The 20,766-nt window shown below is 36.5% G+C and overlaps 1 protein-coding gene across 1 annotated transcript in view; it reads left to right on the top strand.

Moving 5' to 3' along the window:
* Window positions 1-783: 783 nt before the first annotated feature.
* MALRD1 (MAM and LDL receptor class A domain containing 1) overlaps window positions 784-20,766 on the top strand; it is a 240,693-nt gene continuing 220,710 nt past the window's right edge. The window contains exons 1-5 of the mRNA XM_069860437.1: window positions 784-946; window positions 5,787-5,927; window positions 10,825-10,919; window positions 10,998-11,159; window positions 16,561-16,654. Coding sequence (XP_069716538.1) covers window positions 784-946; window positions 5,787-5,927; window positions 10,825-10,919; window positions 10,998-11,159; window positions 16,561-16,654 — 655 coding nt within the window. The remainder of the gene's footprint in view (window positions 947-5,786; window positions 5,928-10,824; window positions 10,920-10,997; window positions 11,160-16,560; window positions 16,655-20,766) is intronic.

The raw sequence follows: 20,766 nt of genomic DNA, 5'->3' as shown, positions 1-20,766 counted from the left end.
GGTCCTAAGTACCTCTAATTTTTCCTAACTTGGAAACTACTAGTAGTATCACACGAAATATGATTTTTCCAGAAAATACAGGAATCTAATATTTTCTAAAGTATTCATTAATAGGCAAACCATTCATGGATTTATGCAAATTGTGTTTGCAGATATGATTCCATTAACAACTAAGGACTCTAAAGTAATGCAGTCATTATTTACAGTTGTAGCCCAAGTCAATAATAGATAGATACCATTTTCAACTCTCGGCGTCATACATCTACAGGCTCTGAAAATTCTTTCCCTAGATAAGTCACTTATAATCTCTTTGATACAAAATCAACTTTGAATTTCTCAACTGTTTTCTAAATTCGATGCACAAACTCTTCATAAATTTTGTAAGTATTTGCCAACTCCCGCTGAGGAAAGAGAGATCTTTATGAATGTTTGTCACTTAATAATTCTACCCTGTGTCCCTGTTAGTTCCTTGTCTAATATATTTGCAAACTATCAGGCAATAAATCCACTCAATAAGTTAATGTTATACACTTGACTTGCATAGCATGGTCCAAATTTTTTTTTAGTCATAAAACAATGTTATAATTTAGTTAAATATTATCCAAAGACACACCAGTTTGAAAGACACTGCTTTGCAGAAGCCATATTTCCCTTAAGCTTCAGATTTGGAATATTAAGGTTCTGTGTAAAAATAGCTTTTTCAAAGATGCTTCATGACCAGTACTAGACAGTTAAAGTGACTTTCCTTTTTTCCATGTGAAAGCTTGGACAGTAGCATAGCCCATGAACATATTTATATGCTTCTGTGGTTTATGTTGCTTTACTCTGGCAGATATTCAGTTATCTACAGGAAGTGAATGTCAGCGTGATAATGGCTCCTCTTCTACATCTGGGGATCTGTGCATTTTCACCAACCAGTGTGAAGGCAGCAGTGATGAGAAACAAGGTAAGTCTCAGTAGGCTTCATCGTAAGTGGGATACAGTGTGGTAACTGAACACTGCAGCAGAGAGAACTGAATTTTTTTACTGTTACAAAAATAGTCTGGAGTTATTTTGTTTTTTCCCCACTCTCTTCTTCATCTGATTTTCTAAGACAGATTCTTTCTGCTTCGATTTGATTTTTCCTGCTTAATTTTCCGCCTCTGTACAGTACACCTCTTTCATGAATTTTCATACGGATATTAAGTAGCAAAGCAAGTGTTTCTTCATCCACTTAAAATTCACTGGTAATTTAACAAGTATTACTTTTTTCCTTAATTCATGGTAAAAGTTTTTGCTGAAAGTCAGGTTTCATCCAAAATGCATAACTCAAGCAACAACAGCTTTTTTTTTCCTTCAGTCAGGTAAGGGTGAAAATTTTCTCAAATTCATGAACTGATAGTCCTAGCTTATCCATTGTCAGCTTCAGAAACTATGAATATGCTTGTTGCTGTTTCACTAGGTGGAAACATGTAAGCAATGAGAGTGAATTTTACCTGCTACTGTCTGAGTATATTTACATCAGAGATCTATAGTATTTCCAGAATACTGTAACACCAAATCACGCTGCAAATAATTTCATACAATGCATAACATAGTCCTGCTCTTTGAGGATCTTTTTTTTTCTAGAGTGTGAAGAAGAGCTTGGATTTATGAAAAAATATTAATTTTAATTAAAGGCTTATTTAAGTTCTTCCATTCTCTGTACAGCAAAGAAGTTACTGTCTTTCTTGGGTTTTAGGGGTCTAGGTTTAAATTTAAAGCAGATGGTCTTTAAATGATCCTGTGTGTTTTTGTGCACACTTAAAAAGTGTAATTAGAGCATGTTAGTGATCATTGCATTCAGATGAAATCTGGGAGAAAGAACAGTAAAACACCAGATTCCTTTATTTAGAGTTGTGTGTGGAGCACAACAACCCTATGCAGTGCTACAGACTAGGAGAAGTCTGTCTAGAAAGCTGCCTGGAGGAGAGAGACATGGGGGTGTTGGTTGGCAGCCGACTGAACATGAGCCAGCAGTGTGCCCAGGTGGCCAAGAAGGCCAATTTCATCTTGGCTTGTATCAGAAACGGCTTGACCAGCAGGTCCAGGGAGGTTATTCTCCCTCTGTACTCAGCACTGGTGAGACCGCACCTCAAATCCTGTGTTCAGTTCTGGGTGCCTCTCCACAAGAAGGATGTTGAGGCTCTGGAGCAATCCCAGAGAAAAGCAACCAAGCTGGTGAGGGGGCTGGAGAGCAGGTCTTACGAGGAGTGGCTGAGAGAGCTGGGGTTGTTTAGCCTGGAGAAGAGGAGGCTGAGGGGAGACCTCATTGCTCTCTATAACTACCTGAAAGGAGGTTGTAGAGAGGAGGGTGCTGGCCTCTTCTCCCAAGTGACGGGGGACAGGACAAGAGGGAATGGCCTCAAGCTCCACCAGGGGAGGTTTAAGCAGGACATTAGGAAAAAATTTTTCACAGAAAGGGTCATTGGGCACTGGCACAGGCTGCCCAGGGAGGTGGTTGAGTCCCCTTCCCTGGAGGTGTTTAAGGCATGGGTGGATGAGGCACTGAGGGGCATGGTTTAGTGTTTGATAGGAATGGTTGGACTCGATGATCCGGTGGGTCTCTTCCAACTTGGTTATTCTGTGATTCTGTGATTCTGTGAGTTACGTGGGCTTTTTCTTCTCCCAATACGACTCCCTGTTTTATCCAAATACAATGCAGATATGTGTTTGGAACAGTAGTTTAGAACCTCCTCTAGGATATTAATTTTTGTTCCTCTGAAAATAAGACAGTTGCTAAGACTCTATTGGATATGAATACATTTCATAACTTTTTTTGTGCTGTACTGAAATGTATGAAATGTCAATGTCTGGAAATTATTCCAGCGGAATCCCCTGATGTGTGACTAACACATCTCAAGTTAGTACATTTTTTTTTATCATTTGCACAAGTGATGGTTATGCTACATTTAACTGTATAGCCTTGAAGTCCTCATTGTGCTTGGTGTTGGTTCTGCCAGAAAAGAAAATTTCCTCCAGGCAGCACTTTCTATTATGATTGCAGAATACGCAAGAAGAGATGCATTCTTCCATTAATTTTTATGGAGACTTTTACACTTTTTTGTTGAGTAAATACAGCTATAGACAAAAGCTTATTAGAAAGTTGAGAAATCAAAGTTGATCCAAAGAGTAGTTTAGAAAAATGAGCCTATAGGCTCTGTGTATTTAAAATATGGATGAGCAAGATGTGGAACCAGGCTCTGAGTGACAGCCCGTGGATGCTGGGGCTGCTTGGATAATGCTCAGGATCACTGCAGGGGAGAAGTTAGCTGCCTTGACATAAAGGTACAGATGAAGGTGTCAGTCAAAATTCATCCTGTTGCCATCCACTCTTCTATTTTGGGATTATTGCAAAATTATTTTTTCACTTAGGTTTCAGTGCCCCAATCTCATGTTCACGTCAGGCTCCCACTGTTTTCTCTGAATTGTATTCAGATTTAAGGATATTTCTGTGTTGAAAATATATCAGGGTTATAATTTAAGATGATGCATTTCTATTGCCATTTTTAACTTCATATATGCCTGATTTGTGCTTTTCCACAGCATTGAAAAAAGGAACAGAATAAAGCCTACAGTCATTTGGTACCTCTGAATTACTATTGCAAAATATTCACTAGGGGATGAATGAGAAGTAACTACTTTTAAAAATATTTAGTTCCCAGAGTACCCTAAACTGAAGTTTTAGTATGTACATATAGACTTAAAATAGAAACTTAAACTGTAGTTTGTTTCTGTGAGACTTGGAATTTTTCCACAGAGCTTATTTTAAATATTTGTTTTGTTCACAGGACAGTCTGCAAATAAATACCTAGAACATCCCACACACTTCTTCTTTCTGGTCTTTTCTTCTCTAAGAAATGACTTTATCTTTATAAATTTATCTTCCAGAAGATTTATAGTGCTTTGCTTTCAAGTCATATTTTCAGTGATAATTAATACTGCCTTGGATAATAATTGTGAATGATGAAGGAGATATATATATATTTAATTTAAAAAGGTACAGTTCTTGTTATTTTGTATGTATTGATTTTTGAATTGTATTTTTTGGCTATGAAGAAATTCCTGAGAAAATATTGGACATGATTTGGTGCATTTCATGTAGTGTGAAACAGATATGCCTCAGCAATGTCTGTGCTTTTGATGAACCACTGACGTGCTTTTCAGCCCTTTAAAGACCTGAGGAATAAGTGCAGCAACAAAAAGTTGGTTGATGAATCAACCAACCTGCACATTAACTTGAGTCTGTAATCCTTGTATGAATTATATCTGTTTTCCCCTCTTTTGCATTATAATTAATTGTTGCAGTAAGTTGATATGAATATGAAAACCATGAAATTGTACATCAGGGTGTGACTATAAGTGCTGCAGTTGCAAGTTTATTTAAAATGATGCATGAACTGTGATACTATAGAATTGACTGAAAGCATCAGCAAGGACCTGGAATGAGCACCTATTTCAGAGGGAGCTTGAAGGCATTGTAGCTCTTGTGTCTAGCCAGAATCCTGATTAGAAGGCAGAATCTTAACCTATACTCCTCTGCTGTTTAAGAGAAAACACGAGTGAACTGGAAGTTTCCACACTGTGCATGAAATTTGCAGACAGTCCCACATATCCACCTTTCCGCCTGGGAGGGAAGTTGCAATAAACTTGCTCTTCACAGTTGCATCTGATCAGACTGTTTTTAAAAATCCGTCCACCACTACACTAAGTGGTTCAAGGAACAGAGCTTTCCAGCTTCAGCCTTATGCAAGCTCTCTCACTCAGCTTTGATGCAATAGAAAAACAGCTGCCTGACACCAAAGCAGAAAAAAAAAATCTGTTCCTTCCTCCCAGTAAGCAATTATTTATCTGGTTGCACACCCACCTCAAATTCCTGAATGACTTGGTACATTGAACTGGGTCCTGTGACAGAAAGGCATGTTCTCTCTTTTCTGACCCATGCTTCCTTACAGGGGAACATGGAAGGGGTACAAGTAGTCCGTCTCCACCCCACTGTCAGAGATCAAGGTCAGAGGAAAGGCCAATGGGGTAACAACTGTCATTCCAAGGACTCTTTTCAGCTGTTCTCTGAGAGATGTGGTTTCTGCTTGGATGCAGCAGCTTAATAAAGTCAATGAGAACTGTTAAACTTTGGAGTATGTCAGATGATGAAAGCCTTGCCTTTCCATTATTATTAGGCCCTGGGGAATTTCTGGGAATGGGTTTATACTCCAAGTTGCCAAAAAATGCAGGCTGCAAAAATGGTGAAATAAAGAACAGTGGAATAAAAAAAAAATAAATAAATTGCTATTTGGTTCTTTCCTGGTGTTAAGTCTTTATTTTTCTATACATGAACCCTGGATAAACAGAGGATATACTGAAATTTATCAGTCACTACCTGCATTACATTTTAAGAACAGCCGCTGAGTATAAGCTATGATAAATTGGACTGTATCCTACAAGTAGGTAGCTACACAAATATTTGTAAAGAGAAAAGTGTAAGATATAATGATATAATTTAAATGGACTAGTTTGAACTCAGTTTTGCAAGAGAAGGTCTTGGTGGGTTTTTTTTGTTTTTTTCCAGGGTTCATTCTTTCTTTTCTCTTTTCCACTTCCCTCTTTCTCTTTTTTCAGGATTTAGAATTTCTGGAGCTTTTTACTTTTCTAGAAGGCAGTTCAGAGTGTTTCTGTGTAATAATTAAATAGCAAGTGATGGTGAAAACATATTCCTTTGCTTCTAGATTTGAGGTTTTATTTTTTTTTTTTTGGTTGGTTCAATTAAGATTTCTTAATTGAGAAGTGTGATTTTGAAACTGATCTATGCAAAGCTCTTCATGAACTGAATTTACAACATGGATGGATAAGAAGAAATGGACAATCTGGCATGGGACCACCGTATTCTGACCACAATGGGAATGACAGTGGTAAGAAACCTTATGTTCTTTGAAGGAGCCATGGGCATATACAAATCATGATGTTTTTTCTTTTATTTGGTTAATTTTACTAATTTCTTGAAGTTCAGTGGCATTCTGCCACTTTTTCTGAGCACTTCTGTCCAGGTTCTTAAATGATTTTAATTACAATAAACATGGATTCCAGAAAAAAAAAAGGAAAAATCCAGAAAGCAATGTTGTTGTCACAGAGAAACAAATATCTGTCATCAAGAGTTGTGCTTATCTATAGGAGTGACCTTTACCTGTTTTTGACACATCAGGTGATAATTTCAGTCTCGATGGTTGCGAAATTTAGAAATGAGTGTTGAGTCCCCCATTCTGAGACATATTTTAATCTCTTCTTGAACTAGTAAATGCCCATACTTTGTGCACGTGTTATGCCTGACTAATATTACTGCTCCAAACATTGCAAGAGAAGGTGGTTTTGCATCTGGGGATAGGAAGAGCTTTGATAGTCTGAGACAGTTCCTGCCTAAATTTTATTACGATCCCACTTTTCATCATAGGCTGTCTCTTAACTAAGTAATTCATTGCCCCTGTCCTCAGATAAAATATGTTCCTTATGCTTGTCTAATTGCCATGTTAACCCTGCTTTCTGAAACTGTTCTTCAACTTTTTGTAATACGTGATTTTCTTCATATCTTGTCAGTTAATTGGCATCACCATCTTTAGCAGCAGTAAGCTTTCTCCTGCTTTCCAAAGCTGTTAGAAAGCTTGTTTGTAAGAAGGCAAGGAACATGGGAAATAATTTGTTGAACCCTTAATCTCACAGTAACGTTGAGCTAGTTGAAGCCATCACCCTAAACTGTTTTATTCTCTTCTCAATATTTTCTGTTCTCTTTCCCTTTTTACCACCCACCCCTTCTCACCTCTCCTGTGCACAAGCAGAGGTGCAGTAGCACTCAAAGCAAACACCTGAAGGCAAAGACGCAGAGTTGAAGCCTGTACAGGAGTATAACCTTATGTGGGACTGAAATGTTGTTGTGAGGCTGATTAGCCTAGATGTTTTTCACCTTATTTCTGAACTATTTGGGGATGTGAAAATCTGTACTGTTCTGAAGCGTCACCTCCTACATGTTGCGTAAGCTACCAAAGAGGTAGAAGTTCCATACACTTATTAATGTGAATTGGTAGTTTAAAGTTGTATACATAGAAAAATAGCTTAGAAATCAGCAAAATGAATACAGTAAAAAACTTTAAAAAATTTCATGGAAAAAAACATCAACAAACCCCCAATATTTTACTGCAAATTCTCACTTCTCACATTCATGATTTTCACTCACGATTTTCATGATGCTCTGTAATTAGGAAACGTCACCCATGAAGTGTGCTGACAACTTCTTTTTTTTGCCTGTGTGTAGCATAAAATCATGTCCTGAAAAGCCAAAATCAATCTTTAATATGTGCAGCAAAAAAAAAGAGCATGGCACATATCAGACAAACTAATATCAAGACCAGATGAACTGATACCACGACCTGCAACTCTTAAAAGATATAAATTCCTTCTATTACACTCTGGTCAAATCTGTCCTCTGAAACCCTTCATGCCATGTGTTGAACTGTTGTACTTCGACTACAGCCAGAAACTAAGCACCACACAGCAGTGTGCTCACTCCCGCCTAGTGGGATGGGGGAGAGAATTGGAAGGGTAAAAGTAGCAAAATCATGGGTTGAGAAAAAACCTGTTTAATAATTAAAATTAAATAATAATGTTTTTTAAAAAAATTAAGGAAAAGAGAAAAAAATAACAGAGAGAGCAAAATAAAACCCAAGAAAGACAAGCATTGCAAGTGAAAACTATTGCTTACCACCAACTGACAAAGGCTCAGGCATGCTCCATGCAATGGCCCCCCTGCCACCCTTCAACCATGTTTTATCACAGACTATGATGTTATGTGGTGTGGAATACCCTTCTGGTCACCAGAGGTCAGCCAGCCTTGCTGTGTCCCCTCCCATTTTATCGTGCATACCTACCCCCCATGCTGGTGTTACAAGCAAAAAGGCCCTTGACTCTGTGTAAGCACTGCTCATCAACAACTAAAACATCCCTGTACTATCAACATTGTTTCTAGCACAAATCCAGAACATAGTCCCATACCAGCTACTATGAAGAAATTTAACTCTTTCCCAGCCCCAACCAATACACTGTACTTCACTTCTGAAAATAAATCTCTTTTTAAATTAATGTTGGTTTAAACTAACTTTAGCACAAAAAATAGAGTAACTACCAAAGTTTTTTCATTTCTATTATTTTTATTTCAAATATGTAAGTTGTGAAACACTTTAGAATAATAACAGCTTTTCTCATTGAAAAGCAAATAAAAGAAGAACACAGTGGAATAAAAATATAGTAGTCTTGGCTAGAATCATTATTAATTAACTAGGCAATAGAGTCATGCTCTAGCTAAAATGTCTAGGGTTTGTGCTTGATGGGTAGTGTACACCACATTAGGATGTTGCATTACCTGTATGAAATAAAAAAGTTTACCTTTATCTTGTGAAGAACTTGTGAGGAGGGGAAAATTTAACTTAAGCACACAGCCAAAGCCAGCAATAGATTGAGAAGCATCAACTTCGAGCGTTTGTTAAAGAGGAAGACAAAAGTCTGTTTGTTACAGGTGTTCCTTCAGCTATATATTACCATTGACTGTTTTAAGTGCTCAGTCACCATTGTATCTGCCAGGTCTACACAGTTAGGTAGCCATATTAATCTAAGTTATTTTGATCAGATGAAAGAAAGCTTGAATACTCGTACTTATTCAACTTCCTGCAAGTACTCAGGTCTGTGAACTGAATGGCTAAAGTGAGATAAGCATGTTTGGTTAGTTCAGTTTTTTTACTTGGAAAATGGCTAAACTGTACTTTCTTTCTCTGACTGTTGGTTTTAATTGCTACAACATATTTATCTCCTTATGGCAGCTATTCAGGTTTCCCCACTGATGATGACTCAGCAGACTGTGTAGTCAGTATGTTCATTTCTGCTTAAAGACTAGAAAATATATTGTATTGTGAAAACTGAGTGGAGTTTGTTTCATTGCAGAGTACTAAAGGAAAGAGTTCCTGCCATCAGTATAAGTAATTGCACACACATTAGTAGAAGAGCAAAGATCACTTGGTAGATGTAACTCCTCTGAAGATTTATGTAATCATTTACTAGAGCGTAGCAAGCTTTTTTTATCTCTGTCTCTCCTCATGATTCTTATTTTCACTGAAAATGCAGTTAAACAGACCAGTGACAACCATTAAAGAAAAGCCTCAAAGAAACCTGTTTTTGTTAGTTGAAACTTGTTACCTATGCAGAAGTTTAATGTAAAATCACTATTCAAATAAATTATTAAAATTATTATTTTGCCTGATCTGTGTAAGAATGAAAATTCCTGCTGCAGGTGAAATCTAACCTTGTTTATGAGTCTTAGATACATTTATCTTTAGGGAACTAAAAGAAAATATTCAAAATTTTATAGAAGTTAAAAGGCTGTGGAGTCGGGGATAGGGCTCTTCTGAGGTACCAAGCCATCTGTTGTGGGCAGATATCATATTCTTGCACTTGGCAGGGTCTGAAAGTGCTGTCTGAGCAGTCATGAAAGGCCTAAAACCTAAGGGGAGCATAGCTGCTGCTCTGGTAGTAAAATGTAAAATGCTTCTCTGTGGGGAATACTCAGCTGGCTCCAGAACTGAGCTAGTCATTGTCCTTTATCAGTGAATTTCCAATTGCATACAAGGATGACAGTTTAGAGTTGGGAGTTTTATAAAAGAAATATTTAACGTGCCTACATATCTGCTGATATTTAGTTTCTGTAGTGATCTTTATTTTTAGGAATTCTTTTCCTCTTCAGTCCTACTTGATGGTTTTGGTTTGCTTTTTGGTTTTTTTTTCCTTTCTTCATCTTTCTCCTTTCATTTACCTGGTAATGTCAGAGGACAGCAGTTTACCTAACATTGTTTGGAGTTTTAGAAAGGGTAAACAAGAGAGAGAAAGAAAAACTAAAGGTTAGTTGGTTGATTGGTTTGCTTTTTTTTCCTCTTGCATCCTTTAGCATGTAACAGCTCTGAAGTCTTCATGTTCAAGGGGAGCCGAATTTTGACAAGTGGTACTTGATATCCTAACATAGGATGCCTTCTGTCTTTTAGAAGATGTGAAACAATACTGTCAGGAAGAGGTACAATCAGTAAAAAAGCATCACAACAATCATATTTCACCGACTCCTGTTGAGCTGTTATACTTTCAAGTAAAGCTAAGCTTTAATTTGCATTTGTTTGGTAAATGGAAAAATATTGGTGTCCTTAATGGTAGATTCTGAGGACAGCTTTTCATACTGGGAGTGCGTACAGGGACAACGCAACTTCCTCTCTGTGGCAATGAAGCAGTTTTCTGAACAGCCAAAAATCAGACCCATGTCCAGTGGAAGAGAGGAACACCATAGCCTTCTCTCCCATCTTCCACCACCTCATTAACGACTTGAATTGTTGCAATAAATCTCTATTGTTGGTCACAATTGCGTTGTTGAGTAATGAAATACGCAATAATTGTAGATTAAGTTCTTAGGTCAGTTTGCTGAGTTAGTCTTATCTTTGAACCAAAATTTTGCATTTATTAAATATTCAAACCATCAGCACATTAAAAATTTTGGAACGCTATTTGACATTTAAGTGGGAATATGGAGCATACTATGTCAATATTTAACACGAAAAAAATCTTGGCATACAACAGCTGTAAGTATGATATGCATGTTTCAGGGTAAAACCTTCTAATTCACTTTTATTTATTAATTCACGGCTGGATATGTGCCTCTTCCTGTTTAACTGTTTTATTTTATATAACTTTTCTCCAAGCTTCTAAGATTTCTTTTTAAATTCCTTTTAATAGCTTACTTCCTCTCATTGTCCTCTGAAATGCAATCATTTTCTGCAACTTTAAGGACCAATGTATTCCTTCCAACTGATGAAGAACACATATGTCAGGTATTTTTATACATTGTCTTTGTATACAATTTTCTGTCATAGTGCTTCTCTGGAATAATCAGACCTATTTTTTCCTAGATTACATTTCATTATTGGGTCAGTCAAATGAGTGGAACACTGATGGTGGGGTTTCAAAAGCACTCTGAAGATACTATTACAAACGTCTGGAAAGATTCAGGAGAAGTGCAAAATCAGTGGATAACAAATACCATCACAATCAATAGCACTGAAAAGTATAAGGTTGGTAAATTAAGGTGACTGTAAATTGCACTTGTTTAAACGGTTTATAAGTGGTGGGGTTTTTTTAATAAATAAAAAGTAAATAGGAAGTATTATCATGAGGTAGAAGAGAGAAGAGTTTTTGAAGCTCATGGTCGGCATTAACAAATACCGCGTGTCTTTATCTCCTGTTGGTGTTAAAAATAATGCAAAAATCTTACTTAAACTGTGCGTGTTTCTTAAATGAAACAGTCTCCTTACATCATAAACTGTCAACATTCTTACAGGGATGATATACTGAGGTTCTTAATTTTCAGTACAGTATTCCCTTAAGCCTCAATCTAACTGTAGCAATAAACTCAAGGTTTAACCCACAAGGAATATGTATAGGAAGTACCATTAGAAATACTGTTCTATAGGGACACCTCAGGTGACAAATGCTGTGCATTGTCATTGCATCTTTAAGCCTTTGTCACAGAGAACATGTATACGGTTTTATTTTGCTCAAAACCGCTGAAAACCAGCATAAGTCTCATTGGATATGAGTCTCAATGTTTTTACATGTGCATTTACAGAAAACATTAGCACAGTAAATGTAACCTAGGGCTACGATATCGTGGATGATATATGCTCAATGTTTTGCATAATATTGGAGGGAAAGTGGGGAACAGAGAAGAAAATAAGAGGCATTTCTTCCTATAGTAGTTACTATGAAAATTTGGTCAGCATAAAGACCTCAAGGCAAGAAAGCACAACCTCTTTTTAATAAACCATATAAATAACATAATTACTTGCCTTGCAGAGATAACATGCTAAAGCATCTAACAAGATCTGGATTTTTTAAGTAATACTTGCCTACTTAACCCTGAATGAGAATGTGTGTTACAAAATGCCTATACCTAATTCAACACAAGTACCAGTGATGTTACTTATCAATAACTTTCTTTTACCTGATATACGTATAGCAATGTGAGATTGTACTGGAAGGGTTTACTTCTACATTTACTTTGCCACCTTTCATATTGTTTAGAAACTTGATTGAGTCTGATAACAGTTAATAGAATATGACATCTTCTTCCTCTAAATTGCCAGATCAAATCCTAATTATACTATTGCTTGCTAACCTTGTTATCCTTTGGCCTCTATCAAATGAAATGATGGGCACAGTCCAAGTTTAGAGAGGTATGTGTCAGAATTACTGCAGTTATCATTACAATTGGATAAGTAAATGTAGCTGCACACCTCACCAAGCCTAGAGACTGAAGCCAAGCAAACTTTCTTCTTTTGTATCACATTTTTCCTCAAGTGGCATCTTGCAAGATGCTGGTTACACAAGGGAATGTGATTCTCTTGCCCTTTTGCACTTGTTCTTTTGATGTGAGAAGGTCTATAGCCTACAGGGGTACCTGTAGCATCAAGCCATTCACTAGTGAAATAACTAGTAACCACACCGGTTATTGCAGCAGCATTTTGCAACATTTTGCAACATTTTGCAACATTTTTTCCTGTTCCAAATGTGTGAAATAGGAATACTTAAACTTATCGTGAAATGACATCCAAGTTTTCTTAAGAAATTGTTATGTTCATTGAATATTTTAATCTTATATTCACATTTCATAGTTATATTTCATAGTTATAAGATTTCTTAGTGGTAATTAGAGTCTATATGGGAAAAAATGTTGGGAAAAAGCCCCTTTTATTTGGGTGTAGAAATCTCTTTGAAATAGGGTTCTTGAATATTTTTGTCATTTTTGCAAGTGCATTTGGACTGTTTGTTTTCTTTGCCCATTTTGATGTTGTCTATTTAATAGTTTTTTGTGTTCCTGCTGAAAAAGAAATAAAAAAAGTCTTAATTATCTTTATGGGAAAAGGGATTTGGCTTTGGCTTTTAAAAATCTCCACCTGCAGGAATTCTGAAATAAAAAGATTACCACTGCTTTAGTTACTCAAAACACAACAAGGTCAGATGTCTGCTTTGGCTGATTTTTGAAGAACTGTGTAATGGTGTGCTCTCCTACAGTACTTTTCGCCATTTCTGTTACGAAAAAAAATTCTACCTCCCAGCATTCACTAAGGGAAATCTTTCTAGGCTTGGGGTTTTCTTTTGCCTTCATGCTTGATTCCTATGTTTTACTTTGGACTTCACTGCTGCATGGGGAATCTGTTCCCAAGGCTGCACTTTTATGGGAAGCCCAGTCTATATTAGACCTTCACCTCACTGGCACTACAGCTCTCCATATCATTAAGGGGACACCTTATCCTTCTCTACAACTACCTGAAAGGAGCTTGTAGGGAGGTGGTTGTCAGTCTCCTTTCCCAAGTAACAAGCAATAGGACGAGAGGAAACATCATGAAGCTGCACAGTTTTCTTTTAACATTGAGAAACTTCCCTGCATTTTTATAATACGAGGATGTGTTGAACGTCTACAACATCAGTCAGCAGGGAGCTCTTTGTAGAGACATTGATAACACAAACATTTAAAGCAAGCCTCTTATATCTATGATTTTTACTATATTGACCAAGTAAACAAACTTTTATGAAGAAACAATAGATGTTAAATGTTTTGTGTGCTCCAAAGGGTTACGATCTTCGTGCCACCTCTGATTGTGCCTGCTAAGTGAGATAGCACCTCTTTACACTGTTTCGCTTAAAAATAAAATCTGACTCTGAAGCCCTTACTGAAAGCTATATATAAATATATAATATAAATGAAGTTATTAATAACAAGATTCTGACTTCACAATGAAAAATCACTGTGAAAAGGTCAAATACTTGTTACATCCTTGATATGAAATAATATTTCTTTGATTTCTAATCATGAAGCAGTGCACTGGATTGCTTTAGAAGGTTATCTGCAGACACAATCATGGAAACAGTCAATATGTATATACTATTTGTCTTTCTACTGGTGATGTCATCAAAGTACATATTAACTATATATATAGTTGCAGCAACATTCAGCAATTCAAAATATTGTTTTCTAAAACAAATCAAATGAACAAATTTCCCAGGAATTGCTTTTCAGTCACATAAAGTTACTATTGAATGTGATGTGATTTCATCAACAATTAGTGTGACACAATTATTCTTTCCAAAAGGGCGTCAACATGAAATGAACAAAAATCATTATAATGAAATAATTTCATAGAATCATAGAATCACTAGGTTGGAAAAGACCCACTGGATCATTGAGTCCAACCATTCCTATCATTCAAACAGAAACTTATGTCAGTACTAACCCTATTTCTTCAAAACTTCTGTATTTCAACAAACTCCTTTCTTTCCATTGTGCTACAGTGGATCTAACTAGTATGAACACATAATGTGACTTCATTTCTTAACAATACCACATTGGAAAGATGCAGTGATCCATGTATCTGCTAACAGTGGTCCTTGTGGAGTAACTGCCAGAGAAAGTGGTTACTGGCTAAGCTTCTCTTTGCTATGTTAAAAATAATTACATATATATACATATAAATTAACAAGACATGGATTTCTAACTGGTAATACTGCAGTTAACATTACACCTCCCTCTGGTTATATAATGCTAGGATAAATTGACGTCACAGTTTGCCACACTTTTTTTTTGCAGGTCAACAACTCTTTAAATAAAAGAAATAAACAAGCAACCCCCAAAATCCTACCCACCCCAAACCCTAAACTTGTAACGTCGTGGTCATGCCCTTAGCTGAGTTGTGTCATCTTGTACAGTGTAATACCATATTCTTGATGTTAATTTATAGGATACATACATACAGGTTTTCTACTACAAACTCTTAAACTACATGCAAAATTGCCCTTGAACTCTAAAGTCAATGTTTGAAAACTTATTATTTGTTGAGGAATTTTTAGATCAAAATGGACACGGATATTTAGACGTGCACAACCCAGCTTTTGCACCTGAATAAAGTTAGCCTTGCAAAAGAATTAGTTACTGTAGAGGACACATTGTCTTTAAGGTTTCTCTCTGTATCATTAGAAAGTTGCTCTGTCTTGTACTCCTCTCATTTCTCACAGGAAGCTTTCCTCAGTAGTCCTTGACTTGTTATTTTGTGGACCAGAGTGCTCACATAACCGCTTCTCATGGGAAAGCATAATAATGTATGTGAACAATGATTGTTTACTACTAAAGGAGAACTGACGAATCAGCTTGTAACACCATGGCTTGCCTCAGCTAAGAGAGGTATAAATGTGTTGTGAACTCTGAATAAAACGGCTTCACTAGATCATATTGGTTGTGTGGTGTCCATATCCTCTGCAATTATTTAGCTAACACCATATAGTCTATTAAAAAATAAAATTAAACTAAATTAAATAATTATATGTAGATTGTGCCTCCAGGACTCTGGAAAAGCCTCGAGCTATAACAACCTAAGACATGGAATAGTTTAAGGGATGTTCATAATAGTGATTTCTTAGCTTGTTTTGATTGATATGGGTTTTTTTGGTTTTCCCAATGACTGTGATTGATTACACCACTGCAGAGAAACTGTGGTAGGCTCTACATTTACAAATGTAAATTGAAATTGGCCTCTATGATGGAAATGTAAAATATTTGTAGCATCTTGTATATAGAATTCTTTAGGAAAAAAATTATCAAAATACTTCTGTAATATTAGAACAGAATAACAGTTGACCTGAAAGGAGGTTGTAGAGAGGAGGGTGATGGCCTCTTTTCCCAAGTGACAGGGGACAGGACAAGAGGAAATGGCCTCAAGCTCCACCAGGGGAGGTTTAGGCTGGACATTAGGAAAAAATCTTTCACAGAAAGGGTCACTGGGCACTGGCACAGGCTACCCAGGGAGGTGGTTGATTCACCTTCCCTGGAGGTGTTTAAGGGACGGGTGGACGAGGTGCTGAGGGGCATGTTTTAGTGTTTGATAGGAATGGTTGGACTTGATGATCCGGTGGGTCTCTTCCAACCTGGTTATTCTATGATTCTAAGTACCCCTCAAGGTTTGTTTTGGTTAAAAACATGATGAAAAGCTTCTGACACTAATGGTGTTTGTTGCCCTGACTTTGTTCCAGTTGTCCGATAAATTTTGAAAACAATCAGAAAAGATTAACATTTCCAGTCTCTGGTGGAATAATGGCTTGATAAAACACAATATCATTTCTATTTCTTAGCTGCAGTGATCCTCGCTTAGATTTTAATGTATTTTATTGTGGTTTTCATATTCTACCTGTTAAATGCTACTTTATTCTTGAGTCAGATTGTTAGACTATATATCTGAGCTCACAAGCCACAGATATGTGAATAAACAAAGGATGGTAGTCCTCCAAAATTAAATGCACGATTTGAGTTCTCATATTTCTGATAGAAACTCTACCAACTAGACTGAGATTTGTTGCAAGTTTTTTTCTGTTTTCTGTGATGCTGGTTAATGACATTTCTTGTTGATTTGCTGTTAATCTCTGTAGGTCATCTTTTGGGGAATGGTGGAGACCCAGAGACAAGATGAAACTGTTGCCATTGATGATATTACTTTCAGTGAAGGATGTTCTCTGGCAAGTGGTAAGAATACTTGTTTTTCAGGAGGCAGATCATTTTACTTTGTCTTTCCCTGGCATTAGAAGAGAAAACACAAAGGCAAGCCTTTTGGTATACAAAGGCTTTGTTATCCCTTTAGGTGTTTTCATGTGGCTTATTTTAATTCCTCTAAACCATCATCTGTCACATTACATCTAGACGTAAAGATTGATAATAAATTCCTTAAGAAATCTGGTACAGTACAAATGTAGCTTCCTGCAGAGCACTTAAGCCTCACTGGGCAGAAAAGAACTACTGGTTTTGGCCAAAGAAATTATGTGTTCAACCACTACAGGAAATGCTTTAGAGGATACCCAAGGCACTTGTGTATAAGGTTAAATACGCAAAGGTCCTGATCCTTAGCTGTATTTTTTTGTTCTGCTCTGTTACATCCAAGAGCTGTAATATCAGGCTAATTTATGTCAGAAGCCAGAGCATCCATGAATGTTGAGATTCGTTAGCTAAATACTTCCTACTTCTCTTTTCAATCCAACATATTTTCATGGGAAAGGAATCTACCCTCGTATAGATTGCTTGCTGCTTTGTATTACACAAGAAGATTGCAGTGTGGCACCTACATCACATCCTCAGGTCATCACAGTCCTGATTCAAAGGACCCCTCTTTGTTTTCCTGCCTGAGTCATAGCACAGGACTGAGAGTTCAGTCTTTAAAATTAACATTGGGTATGGAATGCACTGTTTGTCACGGAACAAGCTAGGTTACTTGATTGGTTTTGTGTACTGTGGTCTAAAATAAAGCTTTTTAGATTTCCCAGTAGGAAAAACTATTGAAAATAAATGCACATGTTTATCAACGTATTAGAGTCTGAACAATTGTATGCAGATCACAGTAAAAGACAAATTCAGGCAGGCCTACATATTTTAAAGGGGATCTGTATTGGGGGAATGAAATTTCAGTTAAATAAACTTAGTTCTAAAAGACTTTCCATGTTTCAGTCTTACAATGGAGAATTATAGAAGCAAAAGTGGTATAAAGATTTTCTTGCCAGAGCCCATCTTGTTTTTCTGCTTTGTAGAGATTTTCTAGCAGTACTACTTAAATGAGCAAGGATGCTAATTTAAAACTTTGAGCGTACTTATCTATGAACTCAGGTAAATTTATTATGTGCTTTCTACGAAAAAATGAATTTTAAACTCACAATGAAAATAGGACAGATATGTGATACTCTCAACTCCTCTGTTTCTTGGAGGATTTCTGCAGATGAAATAGCAGGCTTAAAATGGGAAAAAAATGTATTGCTTGATTCTAGTAACCTGCATGATTGCTTAACCAGTTTCCACAGGAGGGTATAAATCCCTCGGTACAAATACATTGTTTTTTTTAATAAACAAAGTGCTTTTAAAGCAAACAAAAATAGTGATAATGAAGTCTGCCTTAGAGCTTAAATACTGTCTCAAAGAGATGAAGAAATAAAAAATTTGAACAGAAACAAAACCAGAACTTATAAAGGTGTTCAACTTACCTTACATGACAGCTGTTGAAGTACATAGTGTGGCATACAGATTAATCTGCCACACTGTTAAGTACCACAGGTATATTCTAATAAAAGCCAGCTCTTATCCTGTGCTTCCCTATTAGGAGAGTCATCAGGTGACACCTAAATTGCTCATAGCAGCCAAAAATGGGGTCAAAGGGTCTTAGCTTTCTCCCTGAAAGTAGAGTTCTACTATTGAATATTTTCCAATAATTAAAACAAAGGTCAGATTAGTGGTTGCTTGAATTAGAAATATTTTTTTCTCTGCTCCTTATGGAATGTCTAGGTAAGAAGACTTTAAGTGAAGACCACATTAACTACATGAAATTTGTAGTTAAAATTTGCATTTTTAATGTACCCATCATGATTATCAATCCCAGTGTAAACACACATAGGAAATTACCTGTGTATTTTTGTTCATTAGTATGATTGTGCTTTTAGGTTCATGAGCAAAAAGTGCTTTTATTTGTGCTTTTAGGAATTCCTTGATACAAACAGAGATAACGAAATATAAAATTAATTTCATTAATTTTTCAGCTTTTTTGTTCCTTTTTCCCATTCCCTGTCTCCCAAACTGTCCCCCTTCAGTCTCTTGTCCAGTTCTGTGAAGCAGTAAACTTTGTGCTTTTACAAAAATCCAACCAAAATCCTATTTTAATAGCAATTTAAGATACTTTACAGTTTATTATTTCCAAAACCTGCTAAATTGTTTCAGTTATCACTCAAAAACACCACAGCTTTTTAGTATATAATTGCATATGCACTGCAGAAAATATATTTTATCTGTAAAATAGAACATATAGAAGTTATATTCTAAAACATATGTAATACAAAATCTCCTTTAATTATACCTTTGGTAGACTTTCTATTAAAAGGCTTTATATTCTTATCCAACGGTTCAATTGCCCTGCAGAACTCCCTGTTGACTCCTGACGAATTACATATGCAAAAAGTTCCTTTATTAGGATTGTTGTTCTGATCTTGCCATAGGGATGAATGCAAAGAGACTCAAGGCATGAAAGCAGAGTGCTGTAAGGGAAAATTAGGGGTTTGTCCTCCTTAAATCACTTGTAATGCAAAAGTGGTATAACTTTTCTGCAAAGCTAAGGTGGTTTTTTTGTTTGTTTGTTTGATATTTGTTTTTTTCTGGAAAACTGGAGTAATTACTTATATTGTATAAATTGTGACAAAATTCAGTACGAATACTTCATCTGGAAATATCTCATTCTTAATGACTTAGATATTTCTAATCATGCAAAGATTTTAATATCAAAGGTGCAAAACCGGAGGCAGAGTCTTTCAGATGAGCTACTGCAAGGATGGGAGTCAGAAAACCCAAAATACTAGTCTTGCTGATGTCTGACATGCTGCAAAATTAAGAGCTGGAAAATGGGTATTTTGTTCCAAGAGGCTGAGATTATTATTAAAACACACAAACAGTAATTACAACTAAATTAAAAATACACATAATTAATAAACATATATTTAAACAGTTAAAGAGTCTTTAAAGAAGCGATTGACTCCTTTCTGTGTACTTGCAAATTTTTTCAAATACTGAAATTTGATAAAATGCATCCTTTTCTAGACCACTATAGAACGCTGAATTTTCCCTGGGAAATAAGTTTTCCACAATCGGTTCTGTCTTAATACATGTGGTTTAGAAAAAGTGCAGATTTTTATGCAACACAGGAACAAGGAAGAAATGAGAGGTTTGTAGCATCAGCTGGACAAGATCTTTTACAGACATGTCAGCACTATGAATAACAATAACTCTGAGACGCAGTAGACTAATATCTATGTATAACGACCTAAAAATATTTCTTCTGTACAGTTGGAAATCTTCATTTTTTCTGATTTACCTTGACCTCTATTTAAAAGTCTGTCTTAACCAGAAAATTGCCTTTCCCCTGCACTAACTTTAAGAAGTGGAACTTCCATTTTCACAGTACAGTCCTGCTTAAAATCATGACTTTCCTTCTGTAGCCATGATTAATTATACAAAAAATTGGAGCTACAATTTGGCATCTCAAACTTCATAGAATCACAAAATGGATTGCATTGAACAAGACCTTTAAAGATCATCAGTCCAACCCCACTGACATGGACAGAGACAACTTGCACTAGGTGCAAGGTTGCTCAAAGCCCCATCCAACCTGGCCTTGAATATTTCTGATGACACGGCATCCAAAACTTCTCTTGGCAATCTGTTTCAGTGTCTTGCCACCATCATCGTGAAAAGAATATTCCTTATATCAAATATAAATCTGCTCTCTCAGTTTCCCCTTGTCCTGTCACTACAGGCCTTGGTAAAATGTCTTTCTCCATTTTTCTTATAAGCCCCTTTAAGTGCTGAAACTCTGCAAGAACGTCTCCCCTGACCCCTCTCTTCTCCAGGCTGAACAAATTCAACTTGTTCAGACATTCTTCATAAGAGTGGTATTCCAGCCCTCCAATCATTTTTGTGGCCTTCCTCTGGACACAATCTAGTCCATGTCTTTCTTATGCTTGGGAACCCGGAGGTGGAGGAAATACTGCAGGTGGTTTCTCCTGAGAGCAGAGTAGAGGGGAGGAATCACCTCCGTAGTCCCACTGGCCACATTT

This window comes from Phaenicophaeus curvirostris, chromosome 6 (assembly GCF_032191515.1).
Source record: "Phaenicophaeus curvirostris isolate KB17595 chromosome 6, BPBGC_Pcur_1.0, whole genome shotgun sequence".
Lineage (NCBI taxonomy): Eukaryota > Metazoa > Chordata > Aves > Cuculiformes > Cuculidae > Phaenicophaeus > Phaenicophaeus curvirostris.
The sequence above is the reverse complement of the archived record's forward strand: the minus strand, read 5'-3'. Positions and strand labels throughout refer to the sequence as shown.